Source organism: Lithobates pipiens, unplaced genomic scaffold (assembly GCF_037356315.1).
Source record: "Lithobates pipiens isolate NorthernLeopardFrog02 unplaced genomic scaffold, aLitPip1_a1.2 Scaffold_16, whole genome shotgun sequence".
NCBI lineage: Eukaryota > Metazoa > Chordata > Amphibia > Anura > Ranidae > Lithobates > Lithobates pipiens.
In genome coordinates this window covers 545,805,161-545,822,324 of record NW_027507748.1, presented here as the reverse complement: position 1 = coordinate 545,822,324, position 17,164 = coordinate 545,805,161, and the positions used below count along the sequence as shown (strand labels likewise).

The following is a 17,164-nucleotide window of genomic DNA, read 5'->3' as shown; positions in this document are numbered from 1 at the left end:
GTAGCCCAAAGTTGGTGTCACTTCTTCCACAGTTCTATCTTCATATAGCATTGTTGATCTTTGGGATGACACCCACCTAGATATTATGGTCAGGGCAGCATAATCAGTATATGTGCTTTCCCCCTACCAATCGCTTAGATTGTTGGACACTCAATAGGCATTGTGGGATCTTGCATCTGAACCTATAATGGTTTTCTTAGTCCGCAGCACTTATAATTAAGGGTCGCAGAACATATTTTTTAATTGGAGGCCATAGTTCTACTTTAACACAACACGTTAATTTAGAATAGGCTGCCGAAGCACAAACATTAAACAGGAACCTTTTTTTGCAACATGATGCACCACAACACACATGCATGTTGTGATGTGCTTTAATGTACATGGGCTGAAGTTGCTTTGGGGCAACACAAGTTAGGGCTTAGTGAATTGAGCTCCCAGTAATGCTAGAATGTTTTGTTGTGCATTGCTAAAGGTGTGCTAAAGATTACCAACCTTTTTTGGGCTACTTTCTGTCTACATGTGCTTGCTTCAGCTTTTTCCATGCATGGTATAGTTCAGGACTGATTAATGTAATAACGGTAGACCATCCCTGCAAATTCTGTGTTGACAGAGCCAATTGTGGTGTCAATACAATGCCCAATATAGGAATGAGCCACAGAGGAGCTCAAGCATTGTTACTATGGAAATGGAGGAGTAGGCCTTTGTATTTGCATAAAAAGCTCAGGGGCTCATGAGGCATGCTGGATAAACACAACCTACTTCTCCAGATACCTTCATAGCCTCTAGTTAGGTGTTAGAATCAGTGTGATCTGCAGTACAGTGCAGATCAAATCCTGATGGGAATTGTTACATTTTTCTTGACATAAAGCAAAAACAAAAAGGCAGACACAGGTCATTTATGGCTTATTCATTACTGAACAGGGGCGGACTGACCATTGGGGCACTTGGGCACTGCCCGAGGGCCCCATGCCACTAGGGAGCCCCATCAGGGTTGCCAGCCTCAATAAAACCAGGGACAGTATGTATGTGTGTGTGTGTACTGTGTGGCTCCATAATCTCCTATTGCCCGGAGGCTCCATAATCTTCTATTACCCGGGGGCCCCATGAGTTGTCAGTCTGCCCTTGTTACTGAACTTAGTGATTTTTCATAAATTTTCCATGAAGGTGGTCTTACCTGGAGCATTTGAAAGGGTGCTACAGTTTGAAAATGTAAACTTTCGCTGGGCAGTTTCTTCTATGCCATCAACAACCCTGTAGGAAGAAACAGCAATGTGAAAATATTTAGAAACATGTAGGGTGATTGCGTATTAAAAATTATATACTGTGCATTTTAGCTTTGTTTTGAAAATATTATAATTCATTACATAAACCTCCTAGATTGTAAGCTGTAATGAGCAGGGCCCTCAGATTCCTCCTGTATTGAATTGTATTGTAACTGTACTGTATACCCTCATATTGTAAAGCCCTGCACAAAGTGTTGGCGCTATATAAATCCTGTATAATAATAATAATATGAAATATCTTGCACTGTTTGGTGAGTTGGTGTCTGGTCAGGTATAGCAGAAAACTCAAGGTCTTTTTACCCTCATAGCTATGTGTAGCGCTACCCCCTGCTGGAGCCGCTTAAGTATGTTTGTTGCATACTCTGCGTCTCAACCCCAATAACAGTCTCAGCCCCCTCTGGCACACCTGGCAATAGTGTAAGTTCAAGGACCAATGAGAAACACACACGTTATGATAAAACACAGAAATTGCCTTTACTGCAATATTTCTGTGGAAAAAGAGTAACAAATGGTAACAATATATATTCAATTAATGCAGTTGGAGAGCAATAACTGAGATTAAGAGCAATATAGCTCAATACTATATCCAGGCTGCTTTCAGGGGATTCAAAACCTGAGAATAAACCCAAGAGCAGAGACAAACACTTCAATAACAATAAATCACAATATGGCAATCTATACTAGATTTGTTGACTTTACTCAGGTCGGCTCTGAGTCCAGGCAGAAGGAGAGCAGAGAAATTACCCTCTTTATGTTAGGCCTCTCTCTTCTGTCCCCTGATATCACAGGCCCCACTTCAAACACTGTGCTCAAATCACTATCTAATGGCTTAACTTCCCAGATAAACTGTTCCGCACACCCACTGCATATACAGAGCCCTGAGTATGTGTGTGAAAAAAGATGAGGCTTTGTATCTTTAGCTAGCCACTCTCGTTAAACTTAAACTCCTGAAAAGCAGGGCAAAACAACACAACTGGCCCGGATTATCAAGTGATGAATGCAGGATCTTCCTCAGCAAGGTGAAAGAACAATGGTGTCTGTATACAGTGTCTCTATGAATGGATGGCTTTATCCTTTAGCCCTGTGGTACTACAAATGTTAGCAAGATGACTAACAGCAATGATGTCTGTACACAGTGTCCATTTAACTCTGTGTGTCTCTGTCTGTATGTCCTTGTTTCCTGCAAATGGGCGAAATCCCTCTCACCTAATCCTGCGGCTAAAGCCAAAACAAACATCCTGGAACAGACAGGCTCTTCTAGGGACCCAACTGGTCACCTCACACTGTAACGCTTCACACCGTCAGTGCAGGTGCGTCTGGATATGCACCTGGGATCCCCCACTCTCAACCGGTGTCCCAACCGGCTGAGGATGTCTGAAATCACATGGTGGACTGACCTTGGAGGCAGCACCTCTCCCATAGGTCTAGTCTCTTCCTCTGCCTCATGGAGTCTGAGCAATCTCCTCAGATCAGCAAGATGGAGTCTCTAGTTCCTTTTCCCTCAGAGCAGGCTGGCTATTGTAGTTCTGTCTCCATAGAAAGGTATTTTAGATGGGGACTACATATCCCAGAATCCTTTGCAGCTGCTGCTTGTTAAAGTCCTTTTGATTTGCCCCAGTAATTGCTTCTCCTTCCGGCCAACAGGGGCACAGGGGAGGATGCAGAGTGAGCAACCCTGTGTGCCTGTGTGAGGAGAAATAAAGGGAGGGGGGAAATATCCCCCTCAGAAACTGACAGGCACTTTCTCCCTCACAGAAGAATCTTAGCTAGCTTCGCCAGGCAGCGGGATATGCAGGACACCCACTACACACTCCCCCCACCAAAGAACCTTTGGTCCCCAAAGGAAGTAACAGTCCTTTACCTTGTACATGCTTTCAAATACACGTGGAGGAAAAAAACAGGTTAGTGTACACAGAAAAACAAACAACTTGGATTTTCATAAGGACCTGGCAGAGGAACCTCCCATCAATAAACATAGGAAGGAAGGTTGCCCTGCCTACAGGCCACCTTAATTGGAATGGCCCAGCTAGCTGTGCCAGGGAGTTGAGGTTGCCCTTCACCAAATCTGTGGTGTAAAGATCAGGCTCTGCAAGAGTCGCTTGAGGGGTGAGGATAACTTCTTTGGTGCTCTCACCCAACACATCACAGGTCAGTCTCTTGAGAGGATGCTTACCTTGTTGATTTCTCTTTTCCACTGGCTCAGGCATGGTAGGCTCACTAGGCTCTTCTTCCTGTTTAACTACTTCTCCCTCCTGCAGATCAGTTTCTATTGCTTATGCTGTGGATCCTTCTCCATCCATTGTGGAAGAGGGAGACACCTTTGGCCCTCCTGCTGGCAGGGAAGGTAAGGGATCACATCTGGGGACAAAAGGGGCTAATACTAATAGCTGCTTCACCAGATCTTTGTTGGTCCCTACAAATCAACAAAATTCCCATAGAGCCTGGCAGCCAAGGACACATAATGGTCAGTGTCTCAAAATTCGGAGGCTTTCCAACCCTCAATTGATCACATGATAACTTGACCCACAGGTATCATTTACAAGGATAATTCTCCACTTGAATACCCTGGATCTCTGATCTTCCAACTTTTGCAGGGGCAAGTATGACAAATACCTCTCGTAAAAGTCTCTGGTCAGCAAAGTCACCTGAGCACCCAAATCAAGAATGGCTCTTGTAAAGATTCCTTCCACCAAAACAGGCACTACAGGCAGAGGGCCTACCAACTGGGCAGGAGGCTTGGTGGAAACATCGAGAACAGTACGTTTTTGTGGCTGGACTAGTGCTTTCTTCATTTTCCGACATCGAGACTGCTGTTTCTGATGACATTTTGTAGGCCGATAGGCATACTATTTACTGAAACTGCATAAACTGCAGGTGTCCATTGTTCTCTTGCAGATTCAGTGAAGTTTCTCCTTGAAGTCCCAAGCCTTCTGTCCATCGTTGGGTCACTTCTCTACGGTCCTCGCCAGCCGTCTATCCTCCTCGGTGGAGTAGGACATTCTCGCTGGAAGTGACCTACACCTCCATAATTTAGACAGACATCTCTATTCATTGACCTCTTGTCAGGTGCTGTGGACAAAGCCGGGTGCACAATAGGCCCTTCAACCCCCTCTCCGGACAACTCAGGAAGTTTTGCGTTTCTCTGGGTCACTATTAGTTGTGCTGGCCATTATGACTCCGACAGCAGATTTCAACCCCTGGCTCTTGTGTTTGTTCTCCAGCATGACTTATTCCTCTCTCACTAATTTAATGAGCTTAGGATACTTCATGGACATGGCATCGGCTGAAGTCTACAGCCGAATCCAAACTGGATCAGAGCATGCAGTACCTCAGGATCTGCTGCAATCTAGCTTGATCTACAGCAGAAGATTGCATTCCCTTCTTTAATAAGATCTGATGCAACATCCTATTCAAGCAGTCTGATATGTTCAGACAGGTGTTTACCTTGGTGTTGGAGGGCATGCTCATATTAAGTCTGCTTCTGTCTCCATCGGCCAAACTCCTCCTGCAGAATATTTAGGTAATCTTGAGCGATGCAATCTATCTTACTAAACCTCAGATTGCAGATAGCTTCTGAGGCAGTGCCCCTTACACTCTTTGTAATTCTCTGCTTCTTGAGACTCTCAGGAATGTCCCCTTCATCCAAGGCTTGTGTGGCCTGGTCCAGCCACTATTCAAAGTTGTCCTGATCTGTAGGCACTGGATGTCTCCCGGAAAAGGGCCTGAGTTTTTGGTAACAGAGCATGTCAAAGGGCTCCTTGGCAATTTTGACACAAAGTCTCCCATAGCAGCGAAGAATTCTGGTCCAATCATGGCCGAAGACGGCATAAAAGGGACTTCTTCCCTCATGGCCTTAACTCGATTGGTATTTGCCGGACACCTATCTAGTGTATGTAACTGGATTAGACGAAACTCAGCCTGGTCAGCCAGCTGCACACTGGACCCTCGGAAACGGTCAGGGATCCCTTGCTTCCATTCCAGCAGCACATGTGTGCAGGAGGCCTCACGGTCAGGTCTAACATTGATCACCCTTATTTTCTTGTCAAAGGACAATATCTGTACTACCTGACTAATCTCCTTTTCAGTCTAGGCCTCCCCAGGTAGTTCAGTCACTACTTTGATTCTGGGCTGATGCCTTCTTCACAACACCACTGTGTCACAGCAACAGGGTCCGTCTACAGGGTCCGTCTTGGCACTTTTAGGGGTTCTGTCTATAGAAGTTGATTGCAGAGTAGCGGTATTATCCCGGATGAGCCCTCACATGGAGCGCTACCCCCGCAGGAGCTGCTTAAGTATGTTTGTTGCATACTCTGCCTCTCAACCTCAATAGCAGTCTTAGTGCCCTCTGGCACACCTGGCAAGGCCAATGAGAAACACACACACTGCTAAATTTCTGTGGAAAAGAGTAACAAACAGTAACAATATATATTCAAGTAATGAAATTCGAGAGCAATAACTGAGATTAAGAGCAAATTAGCTCAATACTATATATTTAGGCTGCTTTTAGGGGATTCAAAACCTGAGAATAACCCCAAGAGCAGAGGCAAACACCTCAATACAATAAATCACAATATGGCAATCTGTACCAGATTGGTTACCGTGCTCTCCTCCTACCTCCAGGCAGAAGGAGAGCAGAGGAATGACCCTCTTTATGTCAGGCCTCTCTCTTCTATCCCCTGACATCACAGGCCCAACTTCAAACACTGTACTCAAATCACTATCTAAAGGCTTATCTTTCCAAATAAACTGTCCTGCATACCCTCTGCATATACAGAGCCCTGAGTATGTGTGCGCGGGCCCATATGGCACTAGTAGCTTCAGTCTTTTTGAAGAAAGATGAGGCTTTGTATCTTCAGCTAGCCACTCTCATCTGTGTACTTAAAGAGGAGGGCCATTTAAAAAAATAAATTAATTAAAAGTCAGCAGCTGCAAACACTGCAGCTGCTGACCTAATAAGCCGACTTACCTGTCCAGGGCGCCCGCGATGTCGGCCGCCCGAGGCCGACCCATCCCTCGGCTCTCGGGTCCCGGCGCCACCATTCTTTCTAAGGGAAACAGGCAGTGGAGCCTTGCGGCTTCACTGCCCGTTTTCTACTGCACATGCGCGAGTCGCGCAGCGCTTTGTGAATGGGACGCTCTGTGTTCTGGGACACACAGTTCCCAGAACACAGCGCAACCCATTACCCAGAAGACAACGTGACGAGGAGAGAAGAAAGAAGATCTCCGCGGAGGAGGAAGAGGCAGATTAGGATTATGTGCCTAGCAACAGGCATTTCTGGTAAGTAAAAAAAAAAAATTTTTTTTTCATTTTTTTTTTTTTTAGATTTTTTTCTCATTTTTAATGTATTTTTTTTTTCAGGGTGGCCCTCCACTTTAAACTCCTGAAAATTATGGCCAAACAATACAACTGGCCCTTCAATTATCAAGTAAAGAATGCAGGATCTTCCTCAGAAAGGTGAAAGAACAATGGTTTCTGTATACAGTGTCTCTGTGAATGGATGTCCCTAGCCCTGTGACACTACAATAGTCAGCAAAGCAGGCTCTTATAGGGACCCAACTGGTCACCTCAAACTGGAATGCTTCACACCGTCGGTGCAGGTGCATTGTATATGTACCTGGGATCCCCCTCTCTTAGGCTGGATGTTCCGACCGGCTGTGGATGCCTGAAATCAGTGGACTGACCTGGGAGGAAGCACCTCTCCCCTAGGTCTAATCTCTTCTTCTGCCTCCTGGAGTCTGAGAAATCTCATGAGATCAGCAAGTGGGAGTCTCTAGTTCCTTTTCCCCCAGAGCAGGCTGGCTATTGTAGTTCTGTCTCCATAGAAAGCTAGGGAGCCATTTTAGGTGGGGTCTACATATCCCTGAATCCTTTGCAGCTGCTGCTGGTTAAAGTCCTTCAGATTTGCTCTTGTAATTGCTCCTGTCATTGTCTCTCCTCCTCCTGCCAATAGGGACACAGGGGAGGAAGCAGAGTGAGTGTCATGTGTGTCTGTGAAGAGAAAAAAAAGGGAGGGGGGGAAATATCCTCCTCAGAAACTGACAGGCACTTTCTCCCTCCCAGAAGAATCTTGGCCAGCTTTGCCAGGCATTGGGATATGCAGGGAACCCGCTACATATGCAAAATATGCAAAATAAAAATGTAATTACTAGCACATTTATAAAAAGTATATCTTAGAAAGTAAAGGAGGTATGCATAAAATATCAGGTATGGGTGAATAACTATGGTTAGGTGAAAAGCACAGGGCATTTTTTTAATTATAAATTAGCTTTGGGTCTATTGGTTTGCCAGTGACTTTAGAATTAATCTCAATACAGAAGTGATATGTGTATTTTTTGGTTGAGTAAAATGCTTTGAATAACTCTACTAAAAATGCTTTAAATAAATTCTCACTGACATCTGTATCTTTGTGCTTTGTGGAGTAATTAATCTACTAAAGCTAATAAACTACCAGCCTTCTAATTTTTAATGTAAACCCTAGAGCAGGTGGTACACAGGAAGAGGGGAGAAAAGTGCTGAGAACTTACTTGAAAGGGCTTTATGCCATAATGTGCTAGTATGCAGAGTGATTCTGCATACTAGTACACCATGACTGATTTACCTTTCACATGGAATACTCCCAGCACTTCCATCTTTTGCCCAGTCTTCCTTCTGGGTTTGTGCTCTCTGGCCGTTTAAATGGCCAGGCCACAATGACTCCACTACTTGGTATGAGCACAGGAGCCACTGTCGCAGCATGGTGCACTGCATTTTTCAGTGTGCCCTGAATGCAGAGTCACTATGCCTGTGCAGGTGACATCATCGACGAGTCGATGTGAATAGCTCCTAAACAGCGCAAGTTTAAAATATATTCACTAAACCTACAGGTAAGACTTATTTTTAAACCTACCTGTAGGTGCAAGTTTAAAATTACAAGGATACAAGAAGTGTGACTTTTAAGGTGCCTTAAAAGTTTCACTTCTTGTATCCTTGAAATCTCCTATTTCTAGGGATGTGGTGCCTGTATTCAGTTCTTCACTACCCAAAACCTGTTCTCTCAAGTTTAAAATTACAGATTACTACCTCTTTAATCTTTTTGAGGATGAATTGCTCCACACTGTCCACAGCCACAAAGATCAATGAGGACTTGTTTTTAAGCTTATTTTTGTAAATTGTTGAATGTCTATAGCCTGGCCACAGTTCTACCTAAATCAGCAAAAGGGACAAAGCTTACAGTAGGATGTGACCCTTGTACTGATGCTTCTTTTGTTAGGTGAAATGCTGCTCCATCTATGCATTCCCAACACCATCGTAATCATCCGGTGCGGATGCGGTTAACAGAACTGAGGAAGCAGTCACAGGCTCTCATCAAGACTGTATGACTATGTCCCCCTTTCTTTCCAGCTGCTTCATTCATAGAAGCCAGTACTATAGCTTCTATGAATGAAATGTGATCTTAAAAATGAAAAAGCTTTGTTATCTCTGGACTGTACCTTGGGCTCAGATCTGGTGGCCTTGATTGGGACATCAGTGGTATCTGAAGTTCAGTAGTGGTCACCCTGTGAGGATTACGTCTTGGAGTCACTTCCTGAGATCTGTGCTGTGGACTGCAGCTAGAATATCGAGATGGAGAGAGGCGGAGGTGAGGGGAGTTCTTTGGGGTGAGGGCTGAAGTATTTAAATTTGGGGAAGCTTGGTCTGGTAGATCTGTCCTTGAAGAGTGTTCAGTATGGATTTGAGTCTGGTAGGAAGGTAAAGGCATAGTATTATTTTCAGAATTATTGAGCATTATTTCCAGAAGCAAAACCATATATAACGAGACCTCAGCAAAAAAATAAAAACATTATAGACCCCCTAGCTTTGCAATTGCTGTCCTAAAGGCACTTCCACATTACTATGTTTTTTTTCCTGAAGTCATTAAAACTAAACTCTAGGCAAAAAACGAATTACACCGTTGATATATCATATAATCGATAATGGTAAAATATAGGATAGCCCAGAGCACAGATATTCAGTAATCAGAAGCATGTGACAAAGATACACCAATATATCTCAGTAAACTGAGGGTTCCTTGGAGCCATTGTAAGTGTATGGACTTACCTATATTTATACTTGTTTCCGAACAGTTTCCACCTGCCTACAAAGTTGGAAAACTGCTGTTAGCAGCTCAGTTATGCAAGCTGCAGAGTGGAATGGGGGTGGCTTTAGGATAATGAATGTGCTAATGTTATCCACTGAAGATAATTAGTATGCTAACAGATGGCAGATGCTGCAAAAAAAATTCTCTCTCTTTGATGTTAATATCTTCAGTGTACATTTGAGGGACAGTATTGCAGGATTGTGTTACATTTTTTTATTGTTTTTGAAAAACACATATAATATACAAACAAACAGTAAGGGTCGCTCACCACAGTATGGTGAGCTGTCCGCAAAATTCTGGCTATCTTTGTTGGGGTCAGGTATACACAATGCAGACATTTATACAATGCCTTGCAAAAGTATTCACCCCCTTGGCTTTTTTACCTATTTTGTTACATTACAGCCTTTAGTTAATTTTTTTTTAAATCTGAATTATATGTGATGGATCAGAACACAATAGTCTAAGTTGGTGAAGTAAAATTAGAAAAATATATACATAAAACTATTTTTCAGAAATAAAAAACTGATAATTGAAAAACTGAAATACAGGGATATTCTTCAGCAAAACCTGTACTACTCTGTGTGTGATTCAAGCCTAGGAAGGAGGTTCACCTCCCAGCAAGCCAATGACCCCAAACACACTGCTAAAGCAACACTTGCCGATACATTGGCAGAATGTCACGGACAGGCAAATGGGCGTACTTATACGTCCCTTTAAATGTGCCGCCGTGCCATCCTGTGCGTGCTACCATCGGCATGTGCATGTCAGCTGGGACCTCTGTGAGTCAGGCCGCTGGTCTCACAGTCTCGATCCCTGCGGGTATACCCACGATTGCCTCACAGAGAGGAAGAACTGCCTAATGACAGTGTGGCGGATCTTTGCTCCCTGTCATCTGGAGCAGAGATCAGTGACGTGTCACACACAGCCACACCCCCTTATAGTTTGAAACACGCCCCAGGACACATTTATCCCCTACAATGCCCCCTAGTGGTTAACTCCTTCACTGCCAGTGTCATTTACACAGGAATCAGTGCATTTGTATAGCACTGATTGCTGTATAAATGACAATGGTCCCAAAAATGTGTCAAAAATGTCCGATGTGTCCGCCATAATGTTGCAGTCACGATAAAAATCGCTGATTGCCACCATTACTAGTAAAAAATATATATATATTAATAAAAATGCCATAAAACTATCCCCTATTTTGTAAACGCTATAACTTTTGCGCAAACCAATCAATAAACGCTTATAGCAATTTTTTTTTACCAAAAATATGTAGAAGAATACCTATCGGCCTAAACTGAGGAAAAAAAATGTTTTTTTTATACATTTTTGGTGGATATTTATTATAGCAAAATGTAAAAAAAAATGCGTTGTTTTTTTTTCAAAATTGTCGCTCTTTTCTTGTTCATAGCGCAAAAAATAAAAACCGCAGGGTTGATCAAATACCACCAAAAGAAAGCTCTATTTGTGGGAAAAAAAGGACATCAATTTTGCTTGGGAGCCACGACGCACGACCACGCAATTGTCAGTTAAAGCAACACAGTGCAGAATCGCAAAAAGTGGTCTTTCTTTGGCCAGCCAAATGGTCCGGGGCTTAAGTGGTTAAGGAGAAACATGTAATTGTGTTGGAATGGTCTAGTCAAAGCCCAGATCTCAATCTAATAGAAAATCTGTGGTCAGACTAAAAGATTGCTGTTCACTAGCGCAAACCATCCAACTTGAACTAGCTGAAGCAGCTTTGCAAGGAGGAATGGGCAAAAATCCCAGTGGTAAGATGTGGCAAGCTCATAGAGACTTATCCAAAGTGACTTGGAGCTGTGATAGCCGCAAAAAGGTGGCTCTACAAAGTATTGACTTTAGGGGGTGAATTGTTATGCACATTGACTTTTTCTGTTATTTTGTCCTATTTGTTGTTTGCTTCACAATAATAAAAAAAAAAATCTTCAAGTTGTGGGCATGTTCTGTAAATTAAATGATGCAAATCCTCAAACAATCCATGTTAATTCCAAGTTGTCAGGCAACAAAACATGAAAAATTCCAAGGGGGGTGAATACTTTTGCAAGGCACTGTAGTGGATCAGCTGGTCACGGACTGAGATTAGCCTAGTAAAGTGTGCATCCTAGACATCCTCCCAGTCTTCCGTGTCCAGATCAGGAACCACCAACTCCCAGTTAGATTTACACACAGTTAAAAGTCGATAAGTCTCAAGGAAGAGGAATTTATAAATGTTAGATAAGGGTTTTTGAAGGTCATCATCATCCCTCAACATGGATTCAATGGCAGACTCCGAAAAGAGAGCACTGACATGTTTAAATTGCTTCTGGTATGCATGTCTTAACTGTGTATAATGAAAGAAATGGGTTTGGCAAGTGGTAGAGAGATTTCAGTTCATCAAAGGTTTTCAGTTGCCCATTTGTGGAGACATCACCAAGCTTTTTAATCCCAATTTTTCTCCAGACCACTGGATCTTCAAAAGCAAAAAATTGGGACAGGTTGGGATTCCTCCACAAAGGGGCATGAGACGATGGCGGAAAGGGCCCTCCAAATTCCTCACTCTGAGCAACTATCCAGGCATCTCATTGAGGATTGTGTTACATTTGCACATTTCAAGGTCGCACATTGTTGATTGCTCGGATAGGTTGAGCGGTGCTATGTGCATCATAGAAAAAGTTGTTTCTGTTTTAATGGGTGGTGGCATGCAATGTATATATTTGTATATAAATGGTAAATAAGCTTTTATTAGTACCTATTTACCATATGTCTCTTCTGGACCTTTCTATCTGTTTCTGTATTTGAAGGCACAACATGGCCAAGGGTGACTCTGCAGGTGACACAGGCACACGTGCAATTTAAGACTTTTCACCTTTAATAGTTAGGTGACAATGTGCATTAACTGATAAGACCCAAACAGAATTCAGCTGCCAGTCTGACTCCTCTGTTCTCAATATATGTTTCATAGTGTGGTGGTCTCTCACTTACCTCTGGCTCACATCTGCTGCTTCCCAAGTTGTAGCTGAGCTGGTGTATGATTTGACCTGTGAATTTATGTGCATATTCTGGATAGAGTGACAGAGTGTCACGAAGACCCTTCAGACTGATCCCTTGAAGGTCGCAGTAAGTCAAAGCTTTGACGTCTGCATTTGCTTTAATCCCAGCGTCTTCACAAGAGACCTCACAGCCAATCAGGTCACCTTTACCTGCAGAGAGCAAGTACTGAAATTATTAACATTATACAAAATGTTATATTATGTTAATGACAGAATTTGTTCATTGGGTCATAAATGTAACTGTCCACTGATCTTTCAGTACGATTATAAGATGGATGTTCAATTATGTCACCTCCAATCTTAGACACAAAAAAAAAACCTTTAGCTCTTTGAGTGGCATGTCTGCTACTTAGTTTAATTTGTCTAACATGGTCAGTAACATAGAGCAATAAATTACAGCTTAAAATAAAATGGAATTAAAATATAGCATTTTCTTATTTACTTATTATGCCGCGTACACACGGTCGAACTGTTTGACGTACTTAGTCCGTCATACAATCCGACGTACAATCCGGCGTACTTTTCACTGAACGGACTTGACCACACACGGATACCCAAACAGTCCGACGAAAGCTTGCGCGATGACGTACAGCACGTACGACGGGACTAGAAATAGGAAGTCCAAGACACAGCAAAGCCCTGTAAATCCTTTCTGGGCATGCGCCATTCTTAGTCCGTCGGACTAGCATACTGACGACCGTATTGTCCGCTGAAACCAAAGTACGACGGACAGATTTTTGGAAAAACCGAAATTCTTAGTACTCCGGACTGCACGCTGAAAAAGTCAGCTGAAGCCCACACACGAGCGGATTGTCCGCTGAAATGTGTTTCAACGGACTAAGTACGTCAAACAGTTCGACAGTGTGTACGCGGCATTAGTAGACCTTTTGCATAGTGGACCTTTTGCATAGTGGATCTTTTGCATAGTGGACCTTTTTTTCATTTTGAGCTAGCAGCCTTTAAAATGAAACAATCCTGTCTGTTTTTTTCAGTGCAGCTATAATTATCAATTACAATAAGTGATCTGTCTCTGCTCTCATGTTTGTGTAATGTGTTAGTATTATTATTTCTAAATTAATGTCTCACAATGTTGCAAATAATTAGGGATGGTCCCGATGTTCAAATCGAACGTAAGTTGGGTGTAACATCGGATGTTTGTTTATCCACAAACAAACCAAACATATGGGGTGTTTGTGACAAATTTGAGCACCGTGGAGTGCTCCATTGATGGCTGCTGATTTGCCAAAGAATGCACCTGACCCACATGCTTTGGCTAATCACAGCTTGATCTGCTGGGAGAGCCATGATTGGCCAAAGCCAGGGTGCATTCAGCCAATCATGGCTCAGGGGGCTAAATCCATGCCCTACACTATATAAGGCTGCTTACATAACGGCCGTATGTAGTGTGATAACATGGAGAGATTGAGAGAACTTTAGCTAGATTAGGCAGGTGACCCCGTCCCCTTTTGATGTCATGTGCCGTCAGACGGGGCGGGGTCATTTGGTTACGTCAGCAGGTGGCCCTGCCCTTGCCTATATAACAGGAGGCAGAGTTTTTTATATATATTTATTTTTTCTATTTTTTGGGTCCGTCGGTGACATGATTGAAGATGGATGTACATTGTGGGACACTTTTTTTTTTCTTTTTTAATAAAGGAATTGTCAAAAACTGTCTATTGGGGTTTTTACTTTTTTACACTTGTTTGGTGAATGGGTAGGGGTACAATGTACACGATACCCATTCACATGGGGGGGGGGCAAGATCTGGGGGCCTCCTTGTTAAAGGGGGCTTCCAGATTCCGATAAGCCCCCCACCCGCATACCCAGAAAACTAAAGGCCAATGGTTGGGAAGAGGCCCTTGTCCCCATCAGCACCTTTCCCATGTTGAGGGCAAGTGGTTTGATATGGCTCAGGATAGGGAGGCACTAGCTCACCCCCCTTTCTTGGCCTGCCAGGCTGCTTGCTCAGATAAAGGCCTGGTATGGACTTTTGGATTTTGGGGGGACCCCACGCCATTTTGTTTTTAAAAATGTTGGCATGGAGTCCCCCTTAAAACCTATGCCAGACCCCAAGAGCCTGGTGTGGATTTTGGGGGGGTCGCACGCTGTTTTTTTTAAACTATATATTTTGGCATGGAATTTCCATTAAAATCCATACCAGACCCAAGTGGCCTAGTATGGACTTGGGGGGGGGTCAATGCACACCAATTTTTTCCTTGATTTTTCATCTATATTGCCGGTAACTGGCAATACATTAAAGCCGCAAGCAATTTTACATGAAAATCTTTCCTTTATAAATGTAATTTTGCTGCAGAACTGTTGTACACATTGCACAGATGCGCTACTTTACAGGCAGACTAAGGGGACCCACCCAGGCACAATATTTAAAGGAATATTTCATTTTTATTGTTTCAAGCATTATTAAAATCACTGCTCCTGAAACAAACGGTAGTTTTAAAAACTTTTTTTGCATTGATACATGTCCCCTAGGACAGTACCCGGGTCCATATACGCTTTTTATGGCAATAACTTGCATATAAGCCTTTGAAATTAGCACTTTTGATTTTTCATGTTCGTAGACTTTAATAGCCTACATAACAAAGCATAACCTTTTGCCTGTTCGCATGTTCTGATGCAAACCGAAACGGGGGGGTTTCGGGTCATCCCTACATATAATGAATAAAACAGGTTTTGATCTCTGCACTCACCCAATATTGCTAGGACAACACCATCCTTGAGTACTTCCATGGATCCTGAGCACACACAGTATAAAGATTCCAGAGCATCTCCCTGTCGGATCAAATACTCTCCAGGTGTGCAGAAGGAGGGTTTAATGTTCAATGACAGAGAACGCAGGCACCCACGGCTGGCAAGGGCAAACAGTGGCATTTGCAACAGATCCTTATTGAGGTGCATGGCAATGTCAGCTCGCAATTCATCTGGAAGACTGTGCAGAAGCTGCAAAGTGTGAAAGAATACAATATGACCCCATTGATACCTATGCTTTTTTTTTTTTGTGCATTTTTCAGTTTGCTGAAATGCACTACAGTCCATTTAACATGGTTTCCTATGGTATAGATTCACAGCTATGCATTTTTGGAAAAGGTTGGGGACTTTTTTCTGTGTTTTGCGTGTAATAGACCAATGAAATCACACCAGAAACCAAAAACCAGCAAGTGTTTTGTTTGCGATTTTTGATGTGTTTCTGTTTAAAACACTGTATACAGCTGGTTGCTAAGGAGGGGGCTGAGTCATCAGCTGTCAGCGGGCTTCCCCGCTGAAAGCTGAATGTAAAAAAAAAAATAAAAAACATTTTAAGTGAAAAAAAGGGCATGGGGTTCCCCCCCCAGGTCCATTCCAGCCATTTGGATTTGGTTTGGATTCGGAGGGAATCCCCCCATGGCAACGTTTTATTTAAAAATGGCGTGGGGTCCCCCCAAAATCCATACCAGACCCTTATCCGAGCATGTGCCCCAGCAGGTCAGGAAAGGGAGGGGCCCCCCAATCCTGAACCATACCAGGCCATGTGCCCTCAACATGGGGGTGGGTGCTTTTCTGCGCCCCCGCACCAAAGCACCTTGCCCCCATGTTGATGAGGACATGAAACTCTTCCTCACAGCCCTGGCTGGTAATTGTCGGGTTCTGCGGGTGGGGGCTTATCAGAATCTGGAAGGCCCCATTAACAAGGGGCCCCCCTACCCATTCACCCAAAAAAACAGCGAAATGGTAAAAAATACACAAGTCAGTTTTTGACAAGTCCTTTATTAAATAAAAAGCCCTGAGCCATCTTCTCCTGGAGCCACCATCTCCTGGTGTTGTCTTCTTCTTCTACTGTCTTCTCCCGAGGAGCTATCTTCTTCCTCGCCACCGCTGGTTTCTTCCTCACTACCACTGATGTTGTGATGTCCCCGCTGTCCGACACGTAACGTTACTAGGCACAGGCTCTCTGGGTGATGTCATTGGATTGTCACGCCCCATCGCAATTGAAGAGGTGCCAGACAGTGGGGACATCACAACGGAGGAAGACAGCTTCAGAACAAGACCAGCTTTATTTTGTTTTTTAGCGGGTAACCCGGTGGTGAGGAAGAAGACAGCAGCGGCGAGGAAGAAGCCAGCACCACGGAAGAAGACAGCACAAAAAGAGGACGACACCGGAAGATGAAGGTACCGGGAGATGCCAACCACAGGAGAAGATGGCTCCTGGCTTTTTTATTTAATAGTACCCATACCCATTCACATGGAGAGGCTGGGATCTGGGGGCCCCCTTGTTAATGGGGGCTTCCAGATTCCAATTACCCCCCTGCCCGCAGACCCCGAAATCACCAGCCAGGGTTGTCGGGAAGAGTCCCCTGTCCTCAACATGGGGATAAGGTGCTTTATGGTTCAGGAGGGGGAGGCGCTCGCTTGTCCCCTCCCTTTCCTTACCCACCAGGCGGCATGCTTGGATAAGGGTCTAGTATGAATTTTGGGGGGCTTCCCGCCCACCTCCTTAGCAACCAGCTATATATAGTGTGTTTACAGTGCATTTAAAGAGAAAATAATGCAAAATGCATTAAAACTGCATGCAAAAACGCAAAAAATGTGGGTTTAAAAACGCAAAATGCACTGCAAAACGTGCCTGAAAAAACGCATTTAGTGCAGCCGCATAGATGTGAACCTAGACAAATCAGCAATAAAATCTGCACTGTGAAAATAAACTAGGGGAAGGAAAAGT

The 17,164-nt window shown here is 43.6% G+C and overlaps 1 protein-coding gene across 1 annotated transcript in view; it reads right to left on the bottom strand.

The window, feature by feature from the left end:
* The window catches only part of KCNH3 (potassium voltage-gated channel subfamily H member 3), a 144,428-nt gene that overhangs the window by 10,582 nt on the left and 116,682 nt on the right, over positions 1 to 17,164 (bottom strand). The window contains exons 11-14 of the mRNA XM_077483355.1: positions 15,159 to 15,408; positions 12,383 to 12,600; positions 8,754 to 9,001; positions 1,175 to 1,251 (exon numbers count right to left, since the gene is read on the bottom strand). Of these exons, the coding sequence (XP_077339481.1) occupies positions 1,175 to 1,251; positions 8,754 to 9,001; positions 12,383 to 12,600; positions 15,159 to 15,408 (793 nt within the window). The remainder of the gene's footprint in view (positions 1 to 1,174; positions 1,252 to 8,753; positions 9,002 to 12,382; positions 12,601 to 15,158; positions 15,409 to 17,164) is intronic.